The following is a 19,065-nucleotide window of genomic DNA, read 5'->3' on the forward strand; positions in this document are numbered from 1 at the left end:
GGGATTGGAATCAGAGAGACAGAAAATGGGAATCTCTGCAGAGAATTGCACGGTGCTGTGGATGGCAATGGGGCACCGTGGTGAACCAAAGCTGGGCTGGGCATTTGGGCTCCCCTGGGTGAGATGGCAGATTGATTGCATCGCTCTGGCCCTGCCGGGAAGGTGAAATCCCTGCAAAGCTCTTAGCACCCTCAGGGATGTCTGGGTGTGCCACACAATGAGGATATGGGGGTTCCCCGGGTGCCAGGAGGGGACAACACGAGGCCACCCTGAGCCACACGGGGTTGGGAAGGGAGCGAGGGCACCGTACAGCAGAGAGGCTGGAGAAATGTAAAAGCATCTTTTAATATAAATATAAATCCATCTGAAGGGTTCCAGGAGAAGGTGAGGGCTGCAGGGGTCGGGCTGGGGCTCAACCTGTGCCCACACTGAGGTCAGCGGGGACCCAAGGCTGAACCCCTAGCGCAGTGCACGGCGGGTCCTTGGCTGAGAGCAGCCCTATGCCCAAACCCCCAGCAGCAGCAGGGCCAGCAGGGGCAGGATGCCGGGGTGACCGTGGCGGGCCGAGCCCCGCAGCGTGGCCTGGTTGGTCTCAGCAGGCGGTGAGCCTTGGGAGCTGGCCAGGCGGCCCCGAGCACTGCACAGCTCCTGCAGGTTTCCCTGGAACTGGATCTTGCGGGATTCCTGGCGTAGAGACTCCCAGATGGCTGCAGCCTCTTCGGGGCAGCGGGACAGAACCCCGCTGGCACAAGCGTGGAACTCATCCCAGGACCTGGAAATAGGGATGGGCATCAGGGTGGTGGCGGCACCCAGGATCGGGGGACGGGGACGGGGTGGCTCACCTGCAGATGGTGTCCAATTCTTGCGCCTCCTGGCCGCCCTCCTCCTCCTCCTCGTCCCGCTGCTGCCGCATGCTCTGGGCCATGCTGTCCCCCAAGCTGATGAGGCAGCCAGCAAAACCTTTGTAGATGGTGTTGCACTTCCCTGCTGTGCTGATGGGCTCCTGAGCGACGGCTGCAGGGGGGGGATGGAGGAATGGAGCTGAGCCCCATCGCCAGGTTGCACCCGCTGGGCTCACGGTGTGGCACAACCCACCAGAGCCAGCAGCGTGTCCGTGGGTCCAGCATGCAAGCAGGAAAGCAATAGAAATGTTGGGTTTGTAAAGGAGGGGATGTGGGCACAGCGAGGGTGGGTTATTAAAGATCTCTTCCAACCTTCATGACTCCGAGGTTCTACGGAACAAAGCAGCCCTTGCTGGGGACCCGAAGCAGAGGGGCTCACATCCATGCATGGAGTGGGACTGAGTTCCTTCACAGCCCCGGGAATTACAGTGTCTGCTGCATGGACCCTCATTCCCAGCCTTCTAGGATTGCTCCAGAGCCATCTGTGCGTCCCTCTTATCCCCAAACAGCACAGATTAATTTGTGACTACAGCACGGCAAACAAAAGCAAAGGCTTTGAGTGGTTGAGCGAGGAGGGGGGATGCTCTAAGAGAGATAGAAGGGCAGGAGGACAGAAAGGGGGAGGAAAGGGAAAGGGGAGAGAAGCACAAGTGCAGCTCCGGCTTTGAGTGACTGAGGGAGATGGGGGGATGCTGTAAGTGAGATAGGAGAAAGGGGGAGAGAAAGAAAAGAGGGGGAGAGAAAGGAGGGAAAAGGGAGGAGGAAGAGATGGGGGAAAAGCAAAAGTGTGGCTTTGGCTTTGAGTGACTGAGGGAAACGGGGGGATGCCGTGAGAGATAGAAGAGGAGAAAGGAGCAGAGAAAGGAGCAAGAAGAGATGGAGAAGAGGCACAAGCGCGGCTCCGGCTGGCCCGCCTCAGGGATCTCCCATTCCCCACATCCATCCCCGCAGCGGGAGAAACGAGAGGACAAGATTCAAAGCAGCAACCCCGGCATCCCACCCCTCCCCTCGGCACTCACCGATGTGCAGCAGCAGCAGCAGCAGCGGGCACACGACGCCCAGCAGCCGCCCGCAGCCGCAGCCCATGGTGCGGAGCGTCCCGCACCGCCGCCGCTCCGTGTGCGCAGCGCTCCGCTCCCCGCGCAGTCCCGATCCCGGCGCACCGCCCCCAGCCCCGCCTCCCCCTGCGATGCTGCGGGAGGGGACGGAGCTCCTCCCCGCTACAAGCACTTCGTTCTCAGACAGTTGGATCGCGAGGTTTGTTTGGGTTTTTTTGTTTGGTTGGTTTTTTTTTTCTCCAAAAAAAGTTATTTATTGAATTGTTCTGAACGTTACGACCGAAAAAAAAAAAAAAAAAAAAAATTCGAAATTTAGATAAAAAGAAACCTCGGCCCTCCCAGCCCTCCCCTGCCCACCCCGTGCGCCCTGGGTGTAAAATCCAAAGTAACAGCTGAACCAGGAACGAGCTCCCACCCCCACCGGAACAGCCCCCACTGGAGCGCCCACAGGCGATGCTGAGGGTTGATAACTGCCCCCACTCCCCTCATCTCGCTGCTACCCTCTCCCCCCCCTCACCACACCTGGAGCAATTCCACAGGGATGGCTCTGAGCCCCTGACTCAACACAGGGACCTGTTCCTTGCGAACGACCCTCGCCCACCTCCTCCCTCCTCTGCTGATGGCAGCGGGCTCCAAAGCAAAGGGGTGAGAAACCCTCTGGCATCAGCTGGAGGGGGCGGAAAAGAGACTTCCACCTCTCCAAAGAGGCTATTGAGGACTACAAAGCCAAGTGAGCTTTCAGTGACTATTTGGGACTACACGCAGGTGACGTTTGCCTTAGAGATATTACACACGAGTTGATAGATTTCCTGGCAAGAGCTCTTTAACACAAGCCATAGGTGGTGAGGAACTATGGGAGCCAGGGGAGGGGGCTCCCCAGAGCACCCGGCAGCCCCCCCTTAGGTCATGCCAGGAGTGACCAGGCCCTGCAGCATGATCATCAGGCGGCGTGCAGGCTTGCTCAGCGTGTTGTGAGGTTCCACCTGGAGGAACTGGAAAAGCTTCTGCCGCACCTGGCTCATGACTGACCCCATATGGTCCCGGGTGATGGGGTCACTGTGGTCCAGGTGCATCACGGCCTCCTCCAGGTAACTGCAGGGGAGAAAGATGGGTTAGAACCAAACAAAGCGCCTGAGCCCACGCCAATTCCATCCATCTCAGCACTGCAGAGGCACAGCTCTGCTCTTGTATGGAGCAGTGCCTTAAGTTCAGTCATCAGAAAATGCTCAACGGGAGCAGAGTGGAGCTCTCTGCTGTGCTGCAGCCCCATTCACAGGCTGCAGGACCTGCAACGAAGCTGGCTACAAGAGGGGCCTCACTGCAGTGCTGAGGCAGCACGCGAGCACACCTGGGCAGAGCTCTGTGTATATTTTCTTTGATGGCATTTTAGCAGAAGGCACTTGGCAGACAGTAAAACTCACAGCACTGAGGCTTATTCAGAAGGATATGTTTAAGGTCTTCTCTTCCTATCCAGGGAGGTGTGGGAGAAGAGCCTACACTTCAGCCTGCAGCCACTGTAACCACTCACCAGCTCTCCTGTAACTTATAGCTCTCCTTTCTTTCTAGCGTGAACTACCTTTATCCTTCTAACTCAGTGCTGAGATATTTTCCAAACATGCCATTACCAAACCCTGCAGGTACCATAAAAAGTTTGTTTTCCAGGGCAGCTAAAAGGGTTCTGATTCTCAGTCTTAAAATGCTGGTGGCACATGTGTCAGCACAGGCACGTGTGTTTTGCTCAGAACACCCAACAGACAGTGCCTCCCGTGGCTCCTGCTGACAGCTCCCACTGAGCATCTCTGGCAGCCGTGCCTGGAAACAGACAACACTGAATACAGTGATGGGTTCGTTCAGAATTGCAGGCAAAGCTTCCAGCTCTGAGCACTGAGCTACCCAGGGAGCACAGCACTACCCCCCTCCTGTTAACTCCACGTGGCAACGTTTCCTTGGTTAAAGGCATCACTACACAGATTTCACTTACTACTAACAGCCCCAAGAAGCTGCAGCCTTCCTAGAAGAAAGGTTCTGCTTACACAGAGCAAGTTGAGAGCCAGCCATACACCTATAGGGACTCAAATCCACGTGTCCAACCATACTCACTTCAGCTTCAGTTCCGTACGAGTACCCAAGTCCGAGGAGAGCTGCTGAATGAGTGAGAGCAGCACAGGCTGGGACAGCGGGCACGGCTGCTGGCCAAACACTTGCTGCGTGTCCACAGTCTCACAGACATACAGAACCAGGTTGAGATCAGCTGCTGTTAGAGCCTGCAAGGAAAACACAGCTATAAATGCCGAGGAAGCACCGGGCAGGTGAAGGACATGGGACAGAGCATGGGACAGCTCGATGGCTCGCCAGCCTCTGCTAGCAGAAAGCTCAGCAAATCCCATTGGTGCAGACAGGACTGTGTGTAGGCTGTGTCTACACTAAGAAGACACCCGTGTCTGTTCTAAGCTGAGCAGACAGGTAGCTCAGCTCACAGCCAGGCACAGGGGACCAGGTTCATCGGCAGCATGAAGCGGGGCCATGCTTGTAGCTCAGTGGCACAGCACTGTTTCTATTCTCAGTGGAGTTTGTCTGCAGCAGCTCAAATGAATCTGTCTGCATATTCAAAGGCAAAGCCAAGGTCAGGTCCCAGCTGGCAGATCTGCCCGGAGAGGCTTACGAAGCTGTTGCACTTCAGGGGTGCACCATGTGCTGCTGCTCATGGCAAAGTCACTGCCTTACTGCAGCACTGATGCTGTCCTGACATGATAAGGAAGAAGGAACTTCAGTGCCACCAATCATAGAATGTGCATGGCTCTGGCCTGACCTGTGTGAGTGCAAACGATCCCCCTGAGCTGTTTGCTGCTACAGGTCTTTTCAGCACTTATGCCCTCCACCTTAAGGAGCTGCTTCCCCCTCACTCTGTCCTCTAAAAAGCAATGCTGCCCACTGCAAGGAAGGCCACGTACCTGCTGGAAAGCTTGGTTGAGATGGCCCTGCTGGAGCAGCTGAATGATGTGAGTTTGCTGAGACTGGAAGTCCAGGTGAGTGGAGGGGATGGGAGTCCCTGCAGCTGAACGCATTGCCTGAACAATGCTCGAAGTGACAGCTGCTTGCTGCTCCTTCATTGCCAGGCTCACTTCTCCTTTAATGACTCTCTGTACCTGAGTCAAAATCGACTCCTGCAGGCTAAAAAACAAACAAACACAAAGTATCTCTGAAAACAAAGTGCTGAGGGGATTTGTTGTACAATGCTTGTAGCAGGGAGGAAGCACAGGCTTGCTTATTTTAGCATGGCTCCCAAAGGGTCAACATAAGCTGTTCTGAGGCACAGGTATTAGAAACAGGCAGCCCAAGGAAGCTCTGTGGCAGCAATGCAGCATCCCAAGGTGCATGTTGAAACATTACAATTCTGTAATTTCTGGGAAAGTGATGTTCCAGGAAACAAATCCTCATTACAATAGCACTTAATTCTTTAATATACCTGACAAGGTGGTGATGCTGTAAGGTAGATAGATCTCTGAAAGGCCAACCTCCTACAGCAATCTCTTGCAAGCAGTGTTAACCCAGAGGTGGGATCCTCTCCTCAGCAACAGGCAAAGAGCATCACAGCTGCTCTTCTGTGGTACAACAGCAGGGCTTCCCTGGGAGCCAGCAGTGCCCATGCAATGGGATTGGCATTTGGTCTGATGCCCCCCCCTGCCAAGCCTGCTCCACGCTGAAGACCCCAATACACTGATATATGCTCTAATGGCTTAAAATAGACAGGGCTTCTATTTTAAGGAACTCTGCCCTGCAGGTGATACTAGCCAGTCTTTGCAGCTGGCAACCTGCCACCAGCTTCACAGTGCACACAAGCTGAAGGCACTGCCAGGATCACATCTCGAATCTGGGATGGCCAAACAGGCACAACAGCTGAGAGGGCAAAAGGAGCCTGCAAAACTTTTGGCATGCCTGAGGACATGAAGAGGAAAAGCCTCGAAGAGACCCAAAGATCATTTTAGAACAGAGAGGAGGGAGTGACTTCAGAGCACTGAGGTCCACAAACACGCACATGGCATAACATGCATGTCCCAAGCTCCCTCACGCAGCAGAGATACAGCTGGTTGTTCAAAGTGTTCTGTGGTCTTTGTTCTGTGCCTTACAGGGCAACACTTACACCAGCCCACATGCTTTGTCATGCCACACAGAGCTAACAGGCAGCTCTGTGGTTAGGATGGCAAAGGGCTCATTTCCACAACAAAGCAGGGAGAAATTTCTTTTTAAACATCTGTCCTTCTCACTGACTTCTCTTTTAGCAAGCCCGGCTGTCAACTTACTTGCCCACAATAATGTGCAGCTGGTGCTGCACCTCAGCATGGATATTGGCTGCAATGGTGGAAGCCAGCTGCTCGGTGGTGCTCTGGAAGGTGCTGATGAGCTGTCGGAGCTGATTCAGCAGTGGGTCCCGGGCCTCCTGTTCTCGTGCCTTCTTGTTCTTCATGTGAGTCTCGAGCTGCTGAACATCTGCAACAGCCAAAGAGGAAGATAGTTCAGTTGTAAGCACTGCGGTCAGAGTAGAAATCCACCACCAGGCTCTACACATCCTGTAGCAGAAGCCAGTGTACAAGCACAGAAGAGGGGAGAATGTATAAGGTTGCTGTGGGCTGTGCTAAGCTAACAGAAATCCTGCTTCTGGCCTCCCCACCACAAAGAATTACATGAGACACAGTAACAGAAGTAGGATGTGGTAATGCCACTGTAGTAAAGCCCAGCTGCACTGGTAGTAAAGCCAGCAAGTCAATGATTCATTGAATGACATCAAGCATTTCACAGCATGGGTTACAGAGCCTCGAGCTGGTGGTGCAAGAGCAGGGAGTCGCCTACAAAATCCCCTCACATCCATTTCTCAAGTGGGAAAGAGTAGCACGCTTTCAGATTACACCAGTGGGCTAAGAGCTCAACAGTGAAACTCTGAGAGGAGGTGACATTAGCCAAGGCCAACTTGTCAGCCACTGACACAAAAGATGACTCACATTCCTGCGTGCCCTGCTTGAAGGTGTCATTGATTTGCTGGAACATGGACTGGCAGCTCTTCTCAAAGGCTGGCAACACGACGCTCTGGAAGGCTTCCCTGTAGGCCGACTGGATTGGGCCCTGCAGGGTGTCAGCTGTTGCCCTCACAACGCTGTCTGTAAGGTTCTTACAAGAACACAGAGAAGAGACTCCAGAAAATTAACAACAGCCTGCTGCAGGATAGAAATGTGAACAAACATTCTATGTCCCGACAACACACCCACACCAGGTGAGGCCTGTTCTGTCAGTTAGGAGCATGCATTCCCTGAGCAGCTGAACTCCTTCCTCTAAGCTGCACCATGACGACAGCAGGCAGAGCACCTGATTACTTGAGGGGCTGCCCAAGAAAAATCACAACTGTCATGCAGTTCAGCTTGAGAGCAAGGGAAGGCGGTGAAGCCAGGCACGATTCCTTTCCTCCTCCCCAGCTTCCCTCCCACAACCCATCACTGCCTGCTAACGCAAGCAACATAATTCTGCTCCTACAAACATTCACCACTTGGCTGAGTAAGATGACCCCAAAAACCACTCTCCAGTGAGAGCTTCTAGTACAGAGCACAAACAACTTGGCAAATGGAAGAAAGGGCTAACAAGGCACAGCAGGCAGGGGGAAACACAGTGAGCTTGCTCTTCTGATGAAACCAGCTGAAAGCATTGATTGCTGTCAGCTAAACTGACCTCTGACCCATCTGGAGATTCAGGTGAGAGGAAAAGCTATGAGGAATCACTTCCCATGCAGGTGACAACTCGGTGTCCCCAGGAACAGCTACGGTCTGGTTCTCCTTACCTTTGATTTCACTAGCTTGGTAATGTTCTCTTTCAGTGTCCCCTCAATAGCAGTGAGCTTGGTGGCAATAGTGTTACTTAGCTGGCCAGCAACTGGGTCCACACTCTTGGAAATGCCTAGGCAAAACACAAACACATCTAAGCTGCAGCTTTAAAAGCCCAGTACCACACTTCAAAACCTGACAAAGAAAATGAAGTCATTCTCTCCCCAGGGATGCCAAACGACACAGGTAGGGACAAAGATCGCAAGCTCTGGCTTAGGAAACTAAGGCTGGACATGAGGAGAAAAATTTTTCTCGCACCAGAAGTCACCAGAGAGGCTGTGGAATTTCAGCCTTGAAGGTTTTAAGGATTCCTCCAGATAAAGTAACAACTGACCTGACCACAGTGCAATGGCAAGTCTTCCTGCAACCTAACTCTTACTTCACGCAGTGCCAGCTCTTTCACAGAGCATGCCTCCCACCTGCCAGGGTCCACCTCCAAAAGCCAGGCAGCAGCACTCACACTGGGGTACTGTCTTCTTCATCTCCTCACGAACAGTCCTCTCCAGACGGTTGCACACAGCATTGGAAAGGGTCTGAGAGAGCTGCTGAGAGAGATGCTCCTGGAGCTGCCCGTTGCGCTGCTGCCCCTCCGTCAGTGCTCGATCCAGTCTTCTCTCTAACAAGCATGCACGTTAAGGAGCACAAACAGCTTGCAATAAAGTAATCTGTCAAAGAACTAAGAGGCAAGATCTTCCAGTGAATTAAGAAATCAGTGGCAAAAAACAAGGTATGAAAATACACAGTCACTTCCCAAAGCAGAAGGAAAGTGAGGCCCACTGTGAAGGCACAGATCTGTCAGAAACAGAGACTTCTGGCACATGTTTTCATCTAAAATTATTCACCATCACTCAAACCACACCTGACTGCAAAGCACACAGGTGGATTTCTCAGTGCTCGCTGAAGAGTTCAACTGCTGAAAATTCAGTGCCAATGGGGAAAATCCATTGTAACATTACAATGAAATTCCAGACTCTGAATTTCAGTGGAGGGCTCTCCGAGTTATCGATGGAAATATCAGCCTGATTATCAAAAAGGAAAATCCAAGATTAAGAGAGAAAACAAACTGTTGTTGCATCATCACAGGAGCGTATGGTACGCCAGCATCTTACATAGGGAACAGTTCCACCAGCTCTTACATTAAACTAGAAACTATTATGGAATAGTTCTACTATGGAATAAATGGTTCAATTAAGCCACCAGATGAATATGTGGCTACAGGCAAGAAAAGTCTATTTGCATCCACAGGGTATGGCAGTCAGATGCCACTTCTGGTGCAATTTCTCAAAGTACTGCAACAGCTTTAGGAGGAAAAGAAGGATCAGTCCATAAACACTCCTGTATAACTGGCCCCTGCCTGAGGAAGGGGAACACATCAGGTGTACCTTGGTCTGCTCCAGCACAGCAGCACTTACAGTCTTCATAGGTTGAAGATGTAAGGATATGGAAAAGTAGCAATCTGTTCTACTTCTGAGCTTCTTGCCCTCAGGAAGGGACTGAGACAAAGTGAAATAGTTACACTGCAGCCAGGCCCTCCTTCACAGCATCTATAGCCCATGCTGATAAGACTGCTGATCTTTCTTAGCCTCCCTCATGCCTCACAGCCTTCCACTCCAATTTCAACCAAGGATACGCTCCTGCTCCTGCTGGGAGTCGATCACCCTCTCCATGTGGCCCATCAGCGAGCTCTGAATGGCATCAAGGTGATTCGTGAGCCTCTGCAACAGCTCCATCTGGTTCTGACGCAGCTCAGAGAGCTCACGCTGCTGGCTCCTCAACACACACATCAGCTCTTCCTGGAACTCCGGTGTCACCTGTGTGTGGAGAGGATGAGCACTCATTCCTGACAGGACCAGTCAAGCTTTCTGCTAGGTGTTAAAGTCAAGCACTATGCCAGAGACAGAAGCACAACACACAAAGCAGAAAATTGGGCCAGCTTAATGCCAATTTCTAAGACTTCTGTCATGATAAATAAACTGACAAAGCCAAGTAGATGAAGGATCCGAAAGAACTCATAAATGGTTGCTGAGAATATGCTGAACTGTGTAGATTCAAAACCCTTTTCTAAACTCTGGTGCTAGAAAGAAAATAGGAATAAGCAGAACTGATTCACTTTTGGCCAGGTTCAGAGAGCAGAGAGGCCCTTATATAAAGGAAGCACACGGATCTAAGGGCAGTTTAAGAAGTGCACAACTCTGCTGAGCACGTTTTCTACCAGATAAAGAAGTGCTATCAACAGAAGTTACACACCCCAACAGGCCAGTCCCACTGTGATCATTAGTTTGCTGGGAACAGCTTACCCTGCTGCCAGTGCATGCAAGCCAACTTAGCAGGGAAGAGGAAATGAGGGGTAGAGTTTGAGATGACACAGAGCTTGTGAGAAGGTGGAAAGGCAAATCAACATGCAAAAGTGAGAAGGAAGCCCTCAGCCTGGGCAGCTTCTTCCCTGGTGTGTAAGGCAGAGAACAGAACAACGCCATGCCTGAGAGCAGAGAGCCCATGATACTTAATTGGGATGATCCTTCTCTCAGGTCTTTAGTATGACAGCAAACAGCTGAGGCATTGGGCCCTTGGAAGGGATGGCAGGGGCAGCTCTGACTCACCTGGTTGTTAGATGATCTTGGTGACTGGTTCACATCCCTGGAGATAAAAGAGAGAGAAATGGGAACTCAATTATGTCAGTTAACTGCTCTGATTATCAGAAGTGCCCAAACAGATCACGAACTTCACAGGTTACTTCAGATTTCATACCCAGCTCAAACTTCTGTTTTGCCTAGTATAATGTGAGTGCAACAGGAAGGCAAGGAAGTCCCAGTCCCCACTGCTCTGTGCCTCCATCATTTGCAGTATTCACAGGCCCTTAAGCCCCTTACAGACTGGTCCCTTCACAGGGCTGCTTTCAACACCCAGCAGATTTGAGCCAAGTCTGAATGGGGGCTGTTAAAAAAGAACAATACAGTCTTGTCTGAGTTCAAAGGCAGGGAAGGCTTTGCCAAAGAGCTTTTGAAGGTCTCCCAATATTTCAGAAAGAAAAAACCCCAGTACTCGTTTGTGAAACAGAGAATTAATGAATTTCAAAACATAGTTCTAACGATTCCAGTTCTGAAAGGTGAAGAAACCTTCAGGAAAAAAAACTACCAGAAGGGAAGTACACATTTGCATCCATTCAGCACCTTTAAAAAGACCGAGGCAGGAGAAATGAAAAGCATTTCTGGGTGTCACAGTGAAGGACCACAGCCAGAAACTTAATGCCACGAGCTATCTTTTTTTTGCAATCTGCACAGCAAGGGCTCCAAATCGGGGAGCCAAGAGAGCACAAGAGGAGAAAAGCCCCTTGCAGAAGCTGTGCTACTTTACCCTCATTAACACAGACAGGTTGCTCTAATTTCTTATGGGCAACTCTTTCCAGTCCTCAATTTTCACTTGCAAGACATTCATATGGGCATGTTTAAAAACACACAAAAGCAGCAAGCAGGTAACAAAGGATAGATGTTGAACAGGGGCACTGTGCCAGCGTTCAAAAGCCAACCAGAAATCAAGACCATATTAAGCTACAGTCAGTGTCACAGTTCCAACGAAGCTGGCAAAAGCATCCCCACCAACGTACAGTTCTATGATTTACCTACCATCAATTTCTCTGCTGCACTTTGGACTCTGAGTAGAGCAGAACCTCCTCCCACATCCCTAAGTGAACCCAGCGACTGTGCAGCCAGCAATGCTTTCTGTGGGGTTGCTCCTATTTGCAAAACAGGGCCGGGAGCTGCTGGCCACAGCCCAGCCTCAGAGCCTAGCCTTGCTGCTAATAGCTCTGTCAGGCCCTGCACAGCTGGTCCCACAGCCATCTGCACCCTGGCAAGCCCAGCATACCCGTCATCTTTCTTGCCCTTCCGCTTTAGCTTTGGGGAAGCCCGAGGGGACGCCTTGGCTTTCCAGTCCTTCACAGGCAGCCTCTGCGTAGATGCTTTGGCACCAAATCCACCTGATGTAGAAGCCAAACTTGCAACTTCATCATCATGGTCACTATAAAGGAATAGCAGGGGAGAGGACATCACTTGCAGTACCGCATGCTGTCAGTCTGCACTGTAAGGAGGGGATTTCACACTGCTCTGCATCCACACACATCCAGGGTCACTCAGCTAAGGACGCCTGTCACCTCCATCTCTAACACACACACCTCTGCAGAGGCCACTCCATTTTCATCCAGACCTGCTCAGGCAGAGCTCCAGTGCTGCGAGACAGGACTTGAAGGGTCTCTGCATTACTGAGAGCTGCTGTTCAGGCAGAGTGGCTGCTGGTGCCTCTTCTTGCTGCATACACACAGTAGCATAGAAGCCCTGGGATGCAACCACTGACCCAGCAGGGAACCCAAGCATAGCACACCCTTAGAGCTTAAAGAGAGCACTTAATGCAGTAAGTATTGCAGGAACACAGGAGAATCGGGTTGAGCCTAGGAACTGGGAGATGCTCAGTGCCTCGGAGTCTTTCAGCTGCTGACAAGCCATCCAACACAGACTCTGAACTGAAGAGTAGACTGTGAACAAACTCACAGCTGTCAAACAGCTCTGAGCTCACCAGGCACACAGAACATGCCCACAGAGCTCCAGGGTGGCTCGTGAGGGAGTAAGGATGGCAAAAGCGAGAAACTAACTCCTAAGATACCTTCCCTACCTTATCTAAAGCAAAGGATTTGGGAACAGGTTCCTTAATGGAGTTGCACTGGTAATTAAACCAAGTTTGGTCCCTGCTCTTAGGAGCAGTAAAGCCAAATCCTGCCTTCCAGAATGTCAGCTGGACAATGTCCAGAGGTCAATCATGATCAGCTGAAGGCATCAGAACATTACAGAAGTTGGAAGGCACACACACTGAATCAGGAGACAAAGCAAAGACATTCACCCCACACGTGAAGGCTTGCTGGGGACAGAAGCACGAATGCAGCCTGAACAGAGTCCATGCAGGGCGAGAGAGGGGGCTGAGCACTCTTGTACCTTTGTTCTGCACTAGCATCCTGGCTGTCGTGCTGCAGAAGGTGGTAGCTGTGTCGATGATAGGAAGAGCTCTTGTGCTTTTCTTCAACCTCATCCCTTGGGCTAGAGGAAAAAAAAAATATATACATACACCATCATGAAAGTGTCTTTCAGCTTGGTTATTTGCTTACTCTGCTTCCATGGGAGATGCTGACAGAAGACCTAAAATTCAATTTAAAAAAAAACCAACACAAACAAAACAAACTGATCTGCACAAACCCAGAGAGCTGCGAGTGCTGTGTGCAGGTACTGATTTCTCCAAGTCTTTCAGTTCTTGCAACACTGAACCCAGTCTGGAGTTTTGAAAGCAAATTGTACATCCACCTAAGCCACAAAGTAGGTCTATTTGAATTCAGCATGGATCTTCAAACAGAACTGAGTGCTTATCGCTTGATGGTTTGGCTGATGGTTTGACTGAGCAGGTGCCAACCTTGGTGCTAAGTTTCTCATGCTGCAAGCAGCAGCAGTCTAGAGATACTCTGGAGTCACCTCACTGTCCCAGTCCCATCAGAAGATGAGGACACTAATCCTGCAATGAAGCACTGCTGCTAGCATAATGGTTTGCTTCCTGTGAGCAGGCCTATGTGATGCTGCCCCATTCTTCCTGCTCAGCAGAGATGACATCATGCATTTCCTCACTTCTAAAGCACTTTATTTATAACGCTAGCTGCAGAAAGCCAATCATAGAAGAGAGAGAAAGTAACCTACGATCAACCTGCCTATTACGTGCTAATTGACTGTTTTCAATCAAATAAGAGCATGCAGGGAGAACACTTGAGATGAATTTAGCTTGAACTGGCTTTCTTTCCAGAGATGGCGTGCTAAAAAAATTAAAATTCCAGCTGAAGTCTCTATTCAGGGTGAACGTGAAGGCCAGTAAAACAGACCTCACCTTCTTAGCAGATATCCTTTGTGCTTAAAAGGGTCAAAGAGCACAAACTGATAGATTTGGTCTAGGAAACACAGGATGTGGCCTATACAGACCAGGCACACAGAAGGGTTGAACCATCAGATTCTTTAAGGAAAAGAAGGGATGGAAAACTCTTTAACGTGAGACGTTTTCATCAAGTTAGCAGCTTGAAAAGCACAAAGACACCATCCTAAGCAAGACCCATCTGAGCGATTACCTGTCTGCCATGCTGTTCCTGGTTTCTCTGGTTATGTCAGGAGCTGCTGGCCATGGCTGACTCACAACACTGTCCGAAGATGCATTTTCCTGAGTTAAAGCAGTCTCCAGTAAGGACGGAGCATTCAGTCTGTCCACCTCCACCGGAGCCATGTCCAAAGAGTGGTGGCTGTGCTCTGAATTGTGCCGGTTCCTCGGAGACAGCAAATGCAAGGCTGAGGCTGCAGAGGCCATACTGTCTGCGTGATGACTGGGCTCCAGCACTTCTGCAGAGAGTGCGGACGGAGCAGCTGCAAAGCTACGCTGCAAGGTCTCAGAAGCAATCTCAGGGATGTCCTGGGACATGGCTGTGGAAGCAGAGGAAATGACGTCCGGCGAACGCTCACGGGTGGGAGAAGCCTGAGGCACCACCAAGGGCTCCACTTCCTGCAGCTCCAGCGCTAGAGAGGAGTTCCCCGCTGTGACCTGAATTCAGAAATCAAACAAGAGACTTCAGGGTAATGCAGAGACACCCCAAGAAATGCCTGTGTCTTACGCTGGCATCCGCCTCTGGAAAATGCCAGCTGTGTCCTTTCTGCACGTGATCCCTGTGCTTCCACTGTTGAGCAGATGGAGAAGGGCCCCAGCACTTGTAACGAGACTGCATGCTACCACTCCGTTTGTTTGTTCTCCCCTCTGACTTTCCAGTGCAAAAGCAGCACATTTTTTCCTCTAATAACAAGTATAAAAACATTTACCGATCCTTCAGCATATAACCCTTCTCCAAACATCACTTTCCTTGACTTGCATGCAAGGCAGCACAGAACTAGACCCACTAGATTTCAATTGTCTCTCACCTCTGCTCACAACACTTAAGCCCCTGCTGGTTTCAATATGTAGAAAATGTAATGCTGGAGAACTACTTCAGGTTATACAGCCCACAGAGAAGGAAGAAACAACATTTTCAGCTTACTGGAACAGATGCCTTTGGTGCCAGCTTGTCAGGAAGGCCTGGGATAAGAACAGAATGGCTCCGAGGACTGGTTTGCAGGCTGCTGCTACTGCTGCTCAGTGTGAGGCTGGTGTCCAGCTGCATCTTGGGGCTCACAGTCAAGTCTTCTGATGGTCTGAAGAGAGAAGAGACATAAACAAATCAAGCAGGCCAACATTACAATACATCTCATCAAACGCTCATGGTGAGGAGATTGGTCCACAGGACAACAGAGGAGCCCCACCACAAATTTCACTGGTGTCCTGCAAGCCTTCCTCCCTTCCACTGAGATCAGCTACTCCCTGTCCACTAACAGCTGCATTTCCCAGTCACCATACAGCCCCAAAATCAAGTGGAAACAAGAGAAATAGAAAGGCTTTGTAATCTCCTAGAATTTGAGGGATTCTGTGAGAAAAGGGGTTAATTACATCTTCAGTTAATGCTGTAGAGTGTTTAGAAAGTAACAGGACACACGATAGCTTCTTGTCCTTTTCCAGCCCCCAGAAGTAAAGTCTTCCCCTGTTATGCAGCCCAACACACCTCAACACTAGTAACATTTTCCTAGCACTCCCAATTACCAGCCTGCTCCTCAGTGGCTGCAGTGTTCTCTTACCCGTAAACAACGACAGCCCTTTGGGAGAAGCATGTAAAGCAACAAAACTGAGAAGCAAGAAAAGAATCCCTGTGAGCACAAATTAATCACTGCTGTAAGCCCCTTGGAAGACAACAGGCATGCTCCAAGCTGCACCAGAGATACAAGCAGTTGTCCAAACAGGGACTCTGGGACTCGGGCCAGTTTCCAACTCTGGTACAACCAGCTCTCCAGTAGGACACACCACAGCTCCGCTCGTGCTGAAGAACAGTACTGGTTCAGCTGCAAATATATTATTTAATACATGCTCTATTTACCTGGACATAGAGGCATCTGTGACAGAAGTGCTGCTCATGGCTGTGACTGCAGTCAGGGAACTGACGCTGCTGCCCGGAGATACAGTGATCTATGAGAGAATATACAGAGGTGAACATGACAGAAGAATCCAACAGCAGTGCTTAAGCTGAGAACACTGGCTTCAGAAGAACTTGTAAAGACACTCTGGCAAAGATGGAAAAGAAAATAATAATCATGACTTATAGGGCTGGGAACTTAGGGGCAGGTCAGAAGCCAGCCCTAATACATCCTGATACATGTGAACCATGACTGCTTTCAGAGGTTCTGCTCCCCCTAATCAGAATTGGCATTCTGCAGGGCTCAGCATTAGATCACCATTCTGTTTTCCACCAGAAACAGAACACTCAAATTCGCCTCACGAGCTCGTCAGCAGCACAGACCACAGTGGGATATGCAGGCCTTGAGAAATACCTACAGAGAAACCAACATAAGCATTCATACTCAGCTGTGAGAATCTGTTTAGCCAGGCTTCTCACTCTTTACAATGCTTTATTACAGAGCACAGAGATGAAGCTGAACTCAAGGCTGTGCCTGCACTATGAGGCCCTCAGGTGCCATCACTCCAGCAGTTGTTCCAAACTCTCAGGACATGTTTGCTTTGGGAAGGCATATATTTAATTTCTGCACACAACAACTTTGCTAACACCAACAAAATCTTTACGAGGATTTGATTTTATTCTTTGGTCCCTAGGTTGTCAGTAGGGGTGGCTCACCACTAACTTCATTTCTGCACATCTCCATGTGCTGCTCACCCTCACCCAAGCTCCTCCAGTGCACATACACTGGAACAACCACACACTCCTCCCCTGCAAGTGGAAACCCTGCCCTCAGATGTGCCTGCAGAGTGCAGCTCACAAGCACCTTTCCCCCTTGTCTGTAAGAACCACACCAGCATGGCAAAAAACAGCTGCCAGTCCATTTCTCATGGGAAGACAAAGAAAGCACAAACAGTGCCTCTTCTCACCAATGGAATCCATGCCTTCTCATTACATTGCAGATCAAGCTATTTAAAGGTGTGCTTTAAAACACACTAAACACTACTGATCCTTGCTTATGGCTCTTCACCCAGACACTTTGCTACCCTTCCCAAAGATCAGCAAATCTCAACTAATGCTTCACATGGCTCCCAATACCACAGTCCCTGAACACGTACAGAAGCACTGTCTCCCACACAAATTAAGACCTGCTGTGCCAGATTCAAAACACTGCCTGAGCTACCAGATCAGTGACTTGCAGATCTTATGCAGAAGATGTTCCAGTCCCATTTACCTATCTGATCACTTTCCCACAGGACCCTGTCAGACAGGATGCACAGGGACAGCACAAGCTGTTAGGGCTTTTCTGCCATTAGAACTACATCACAACCCCAAACAACGTGTGTAAACCAGCAAGAGTAGTTTCCCAGAATAAATAGTTATTTAGCACACATTTCTACACAACACAGTTATACCAGCTGTTGTACAGCTAAAGGTTCCTGTGTTCAGTCATTACTGCCTAGAAAACATTCCCAAAAGTATCAAAATCCACACTCATCCGTTCCACCACCCCTCTGAGTGCTAAACTCTGGTTACCTGTTGGAGAGATGTACTCGGTGTCATGAATGCATCTGGAGTCATCAGCTTAGGCTTGGCATCGTTTGAGAGTGAAAGGAAGTCTGCTGGTACAGGGAGATCCGCGATACGGCGCAAGTCGGGTTGAGAGCCGTGCACAGATCCCTTTTCAGATCCCAGCCCTTCTGTGCCTAGATCAGCTATGTGATCTGGAAAGGCTTCCAAGAGATAAACAAACATCAGCTTGCAGGAACTTCACTCAATAGCTCAAGTTTGAACTTACGCCATTGCCAGCCACACTGGATTGCAAAAAACTAAACAGAAAACCTGCAACGTGCTGATCAAAGCTAATAGCAAGGTGAACTTTCTGTTCTGATTATTTCTTATGTGCTAGAGTGGATGTTATCAGGCTTTGATAATACAAGGTACAACCCTCCTTTCTCCTCTGAACGCAGCAGCATTAGTTCTAACAGACACAGCAGGAGATGAACTGAAGAACACTACACAACCCAGCCTCTCTGCCCCCACAGCTCTGGTGTCACTGTGATTCCCTCCATCTGACACAAAACACACATCATGTTTCTGGCCCCAGCACCTGATCACCTAGGAAAGCAAAACCAAGTATGCACAAGCTCCAGCACTCCCACCCTAACATATCCTTGTGCTCCACGCTCTCATTGGGCTCCAATCAAGTGGTCTGCTAGGCTACATTGAGAATCTTTCATGTAACGACACCACTACTACAAAGAGGCACCCAAAGCTGCCAGAAACCTACCAACACCCTCTTGCTGTTTCCCACCAGCACCCCTCTCAAAAACACTCACCAAATTCTTCATGAGAGCCATGGGAAGGCACAGATGCACCCATGTCAGGACTATGGAGAGGCTGGAATCTAATCTGCACGTCTTGTAGCGCTCTGAAAAAATATTAAATTAAAAAAAAAAAAAAAAAAGGAGGCATCTCTGATTAGTTTACGAGTCATCAAGAAAAGTTCAAGCCTTAGAAAAAACTTGTCTTAATGAAACTGACACCCTTGGAATACACACTGGCATTTTCTGCCTGTGATGAAAGCAGAAGCTGACCCCCATTCAGCTCTATCATCCAGTTCTGGCACCCAGAGCACATGAAGGCATTTCCTAGCCACAGCACCATGCTGGGCTGTTTCCTGTGGGGACACCAAATGCACCACAGCTAAAAGCTTCAAGGGTTTCAAGCAGTCTTTCCTCAGGAGCAAAAGAAACTGGTAAGCACACAGCAGTTCCTGTAAGTCACTGTGGGATTAGGACAACACTGTCCATGACAGTTGCTCTACATACTCACTTGGTGTGCACACAGAAGAGTTTTATCAGCACGCCAGCTGCTGACTCAACAGCCCCTGCTCCCTGAGCACCTTCTGCAAAATAAGACAAAAGTAAGATGTGAAGTTGGGTGGAAAACGCAAACAAATGGCTACAAATCCCATCAGAGCAAAGAACCAGAAGAGCACAGCTTCATCGCTCCTCCACTTCAGAGGAAGATTCGTTCTGTTAAGGGAAAACATAGCCTACATCACTTTTACTTTTGTTCCTTTTACTTTCACAGAATCACAGAATCACCCGGGTTGGAAGGGACCTCAAGGATCA

The 19,065-nt window shown here is 49.9% G+C and overlaps 2 protein-coding genes across 2 annotated transcripts in view; both read right to left on the minus strand.

Annotated features, from left to right (window-relative positions):
- Positions 1 to 347: 347 nt before the first annotated feature.
- On the minus strand, positions 348 to 1,216 carry NRN1L (neuritin 1 like; the record flags this gene model as incomplete). The annotated part of the gene is made up of 2 exons (XM_042821565.1): positions 348 to 772; positions 843 to 1,216. Coding segments are annotated over 2 exons (648 nt in total), but the record flags the coding sequence as incomplete, so codon positions are not given.
- A 1,228-nt stretch (positions 1,217 to 2,444) lies between these two features.
- The window catches only part of EDC4 (enhancer of mRNA decapping 4), a 31,980-nt gene continuing 15,359 nt past the window's right edge, over positions 2,445 to 19,065 (minus strand). Inside the window, exons 13-29 of the mRNA XM_042821528.1 lie at positions 18,764 to 18,836; positions 18,268 to 18,359; positions 17,465 to 17,661; positions 15,854 to 15,942; positions 14,927 to 15,080; positions 13,976 to 14,439; positions 12,810 to 12,911; positions 11,692 to 11,844; positions 10,428 to 10,464; positions 9,458 to 9,638; positions 8,288 to 8,443; positions 7,785 to 7,900; positions 6,958 to 7,123; positions 6,262 to 6,448; positions 4,912 to 5,131; positions 4,061 to 4,224; positions 2,445 to 3,052 (exon numbers count right to left, since the gene is read on the minus strand). Of these exons, the coding sequence (XP_042677462.1) occupies positions 2,860 to 3,052; positions 4,061 to 4,224; positions 4,912 to 5,131; positions 6,262 to 6,448; positions 6,958 to 7,123; positions 7,785 to 7,900; positions 8,288 to 8,443; positions 9,458 to 9,638; positions 10,428 to 10,464; positions 11,692 to 11,844; positions 12,810 to 12,911; positions 13,976 to 14,439; positions 14,927 to 15,080; positions 15,854 to 15,942; positions 17,465 to 17,661; positions 18,268 to 18,359; positions 18,764 to 18,836 (2,744 nt within the window). The 3' untranslated portion in view covers positions 2,445 to 2,859. The remainder of the gene's footprint in view (positions 3,053 to 4,060; positions 4,225 to 4,911; positions 5,132 to 6,261; positions 6,449 to 6,957; positions 7,124 to 7,784; positions 7,901 to 8,287; positions 8,444 to 9,457; positions 9,639 to 10,427; positions 10,465 to 11,691; positions 11,845 to 12,809; positions 12,912 to 13,975; positions 14,440 to 14,926; positions 15,081 to 15,853; positions 15,943 to 17,464; positions 17,662 to 18,267; positions 18,360 to 18,763; positions 18,837 to 19,065) is intronic.

The sequence above is a fragment of the Centrocercus urophasianus genome, unplaced genomic scaffold (genome assembly GCF_019232065.1).
Source record: "Centrocercus urophasianus isolate 14NV4802_14NV808 unplaced genomic scaffold, USGS_Curo_1.0 seq_2, whole genome shotgun sequence".
NCBI classification, from domain to species: Eukaryota; Metazoa; Chordata; class Aves; order Galliformes; family Phasianidae; genus Centrocercus; species Centrocercus urophasianus.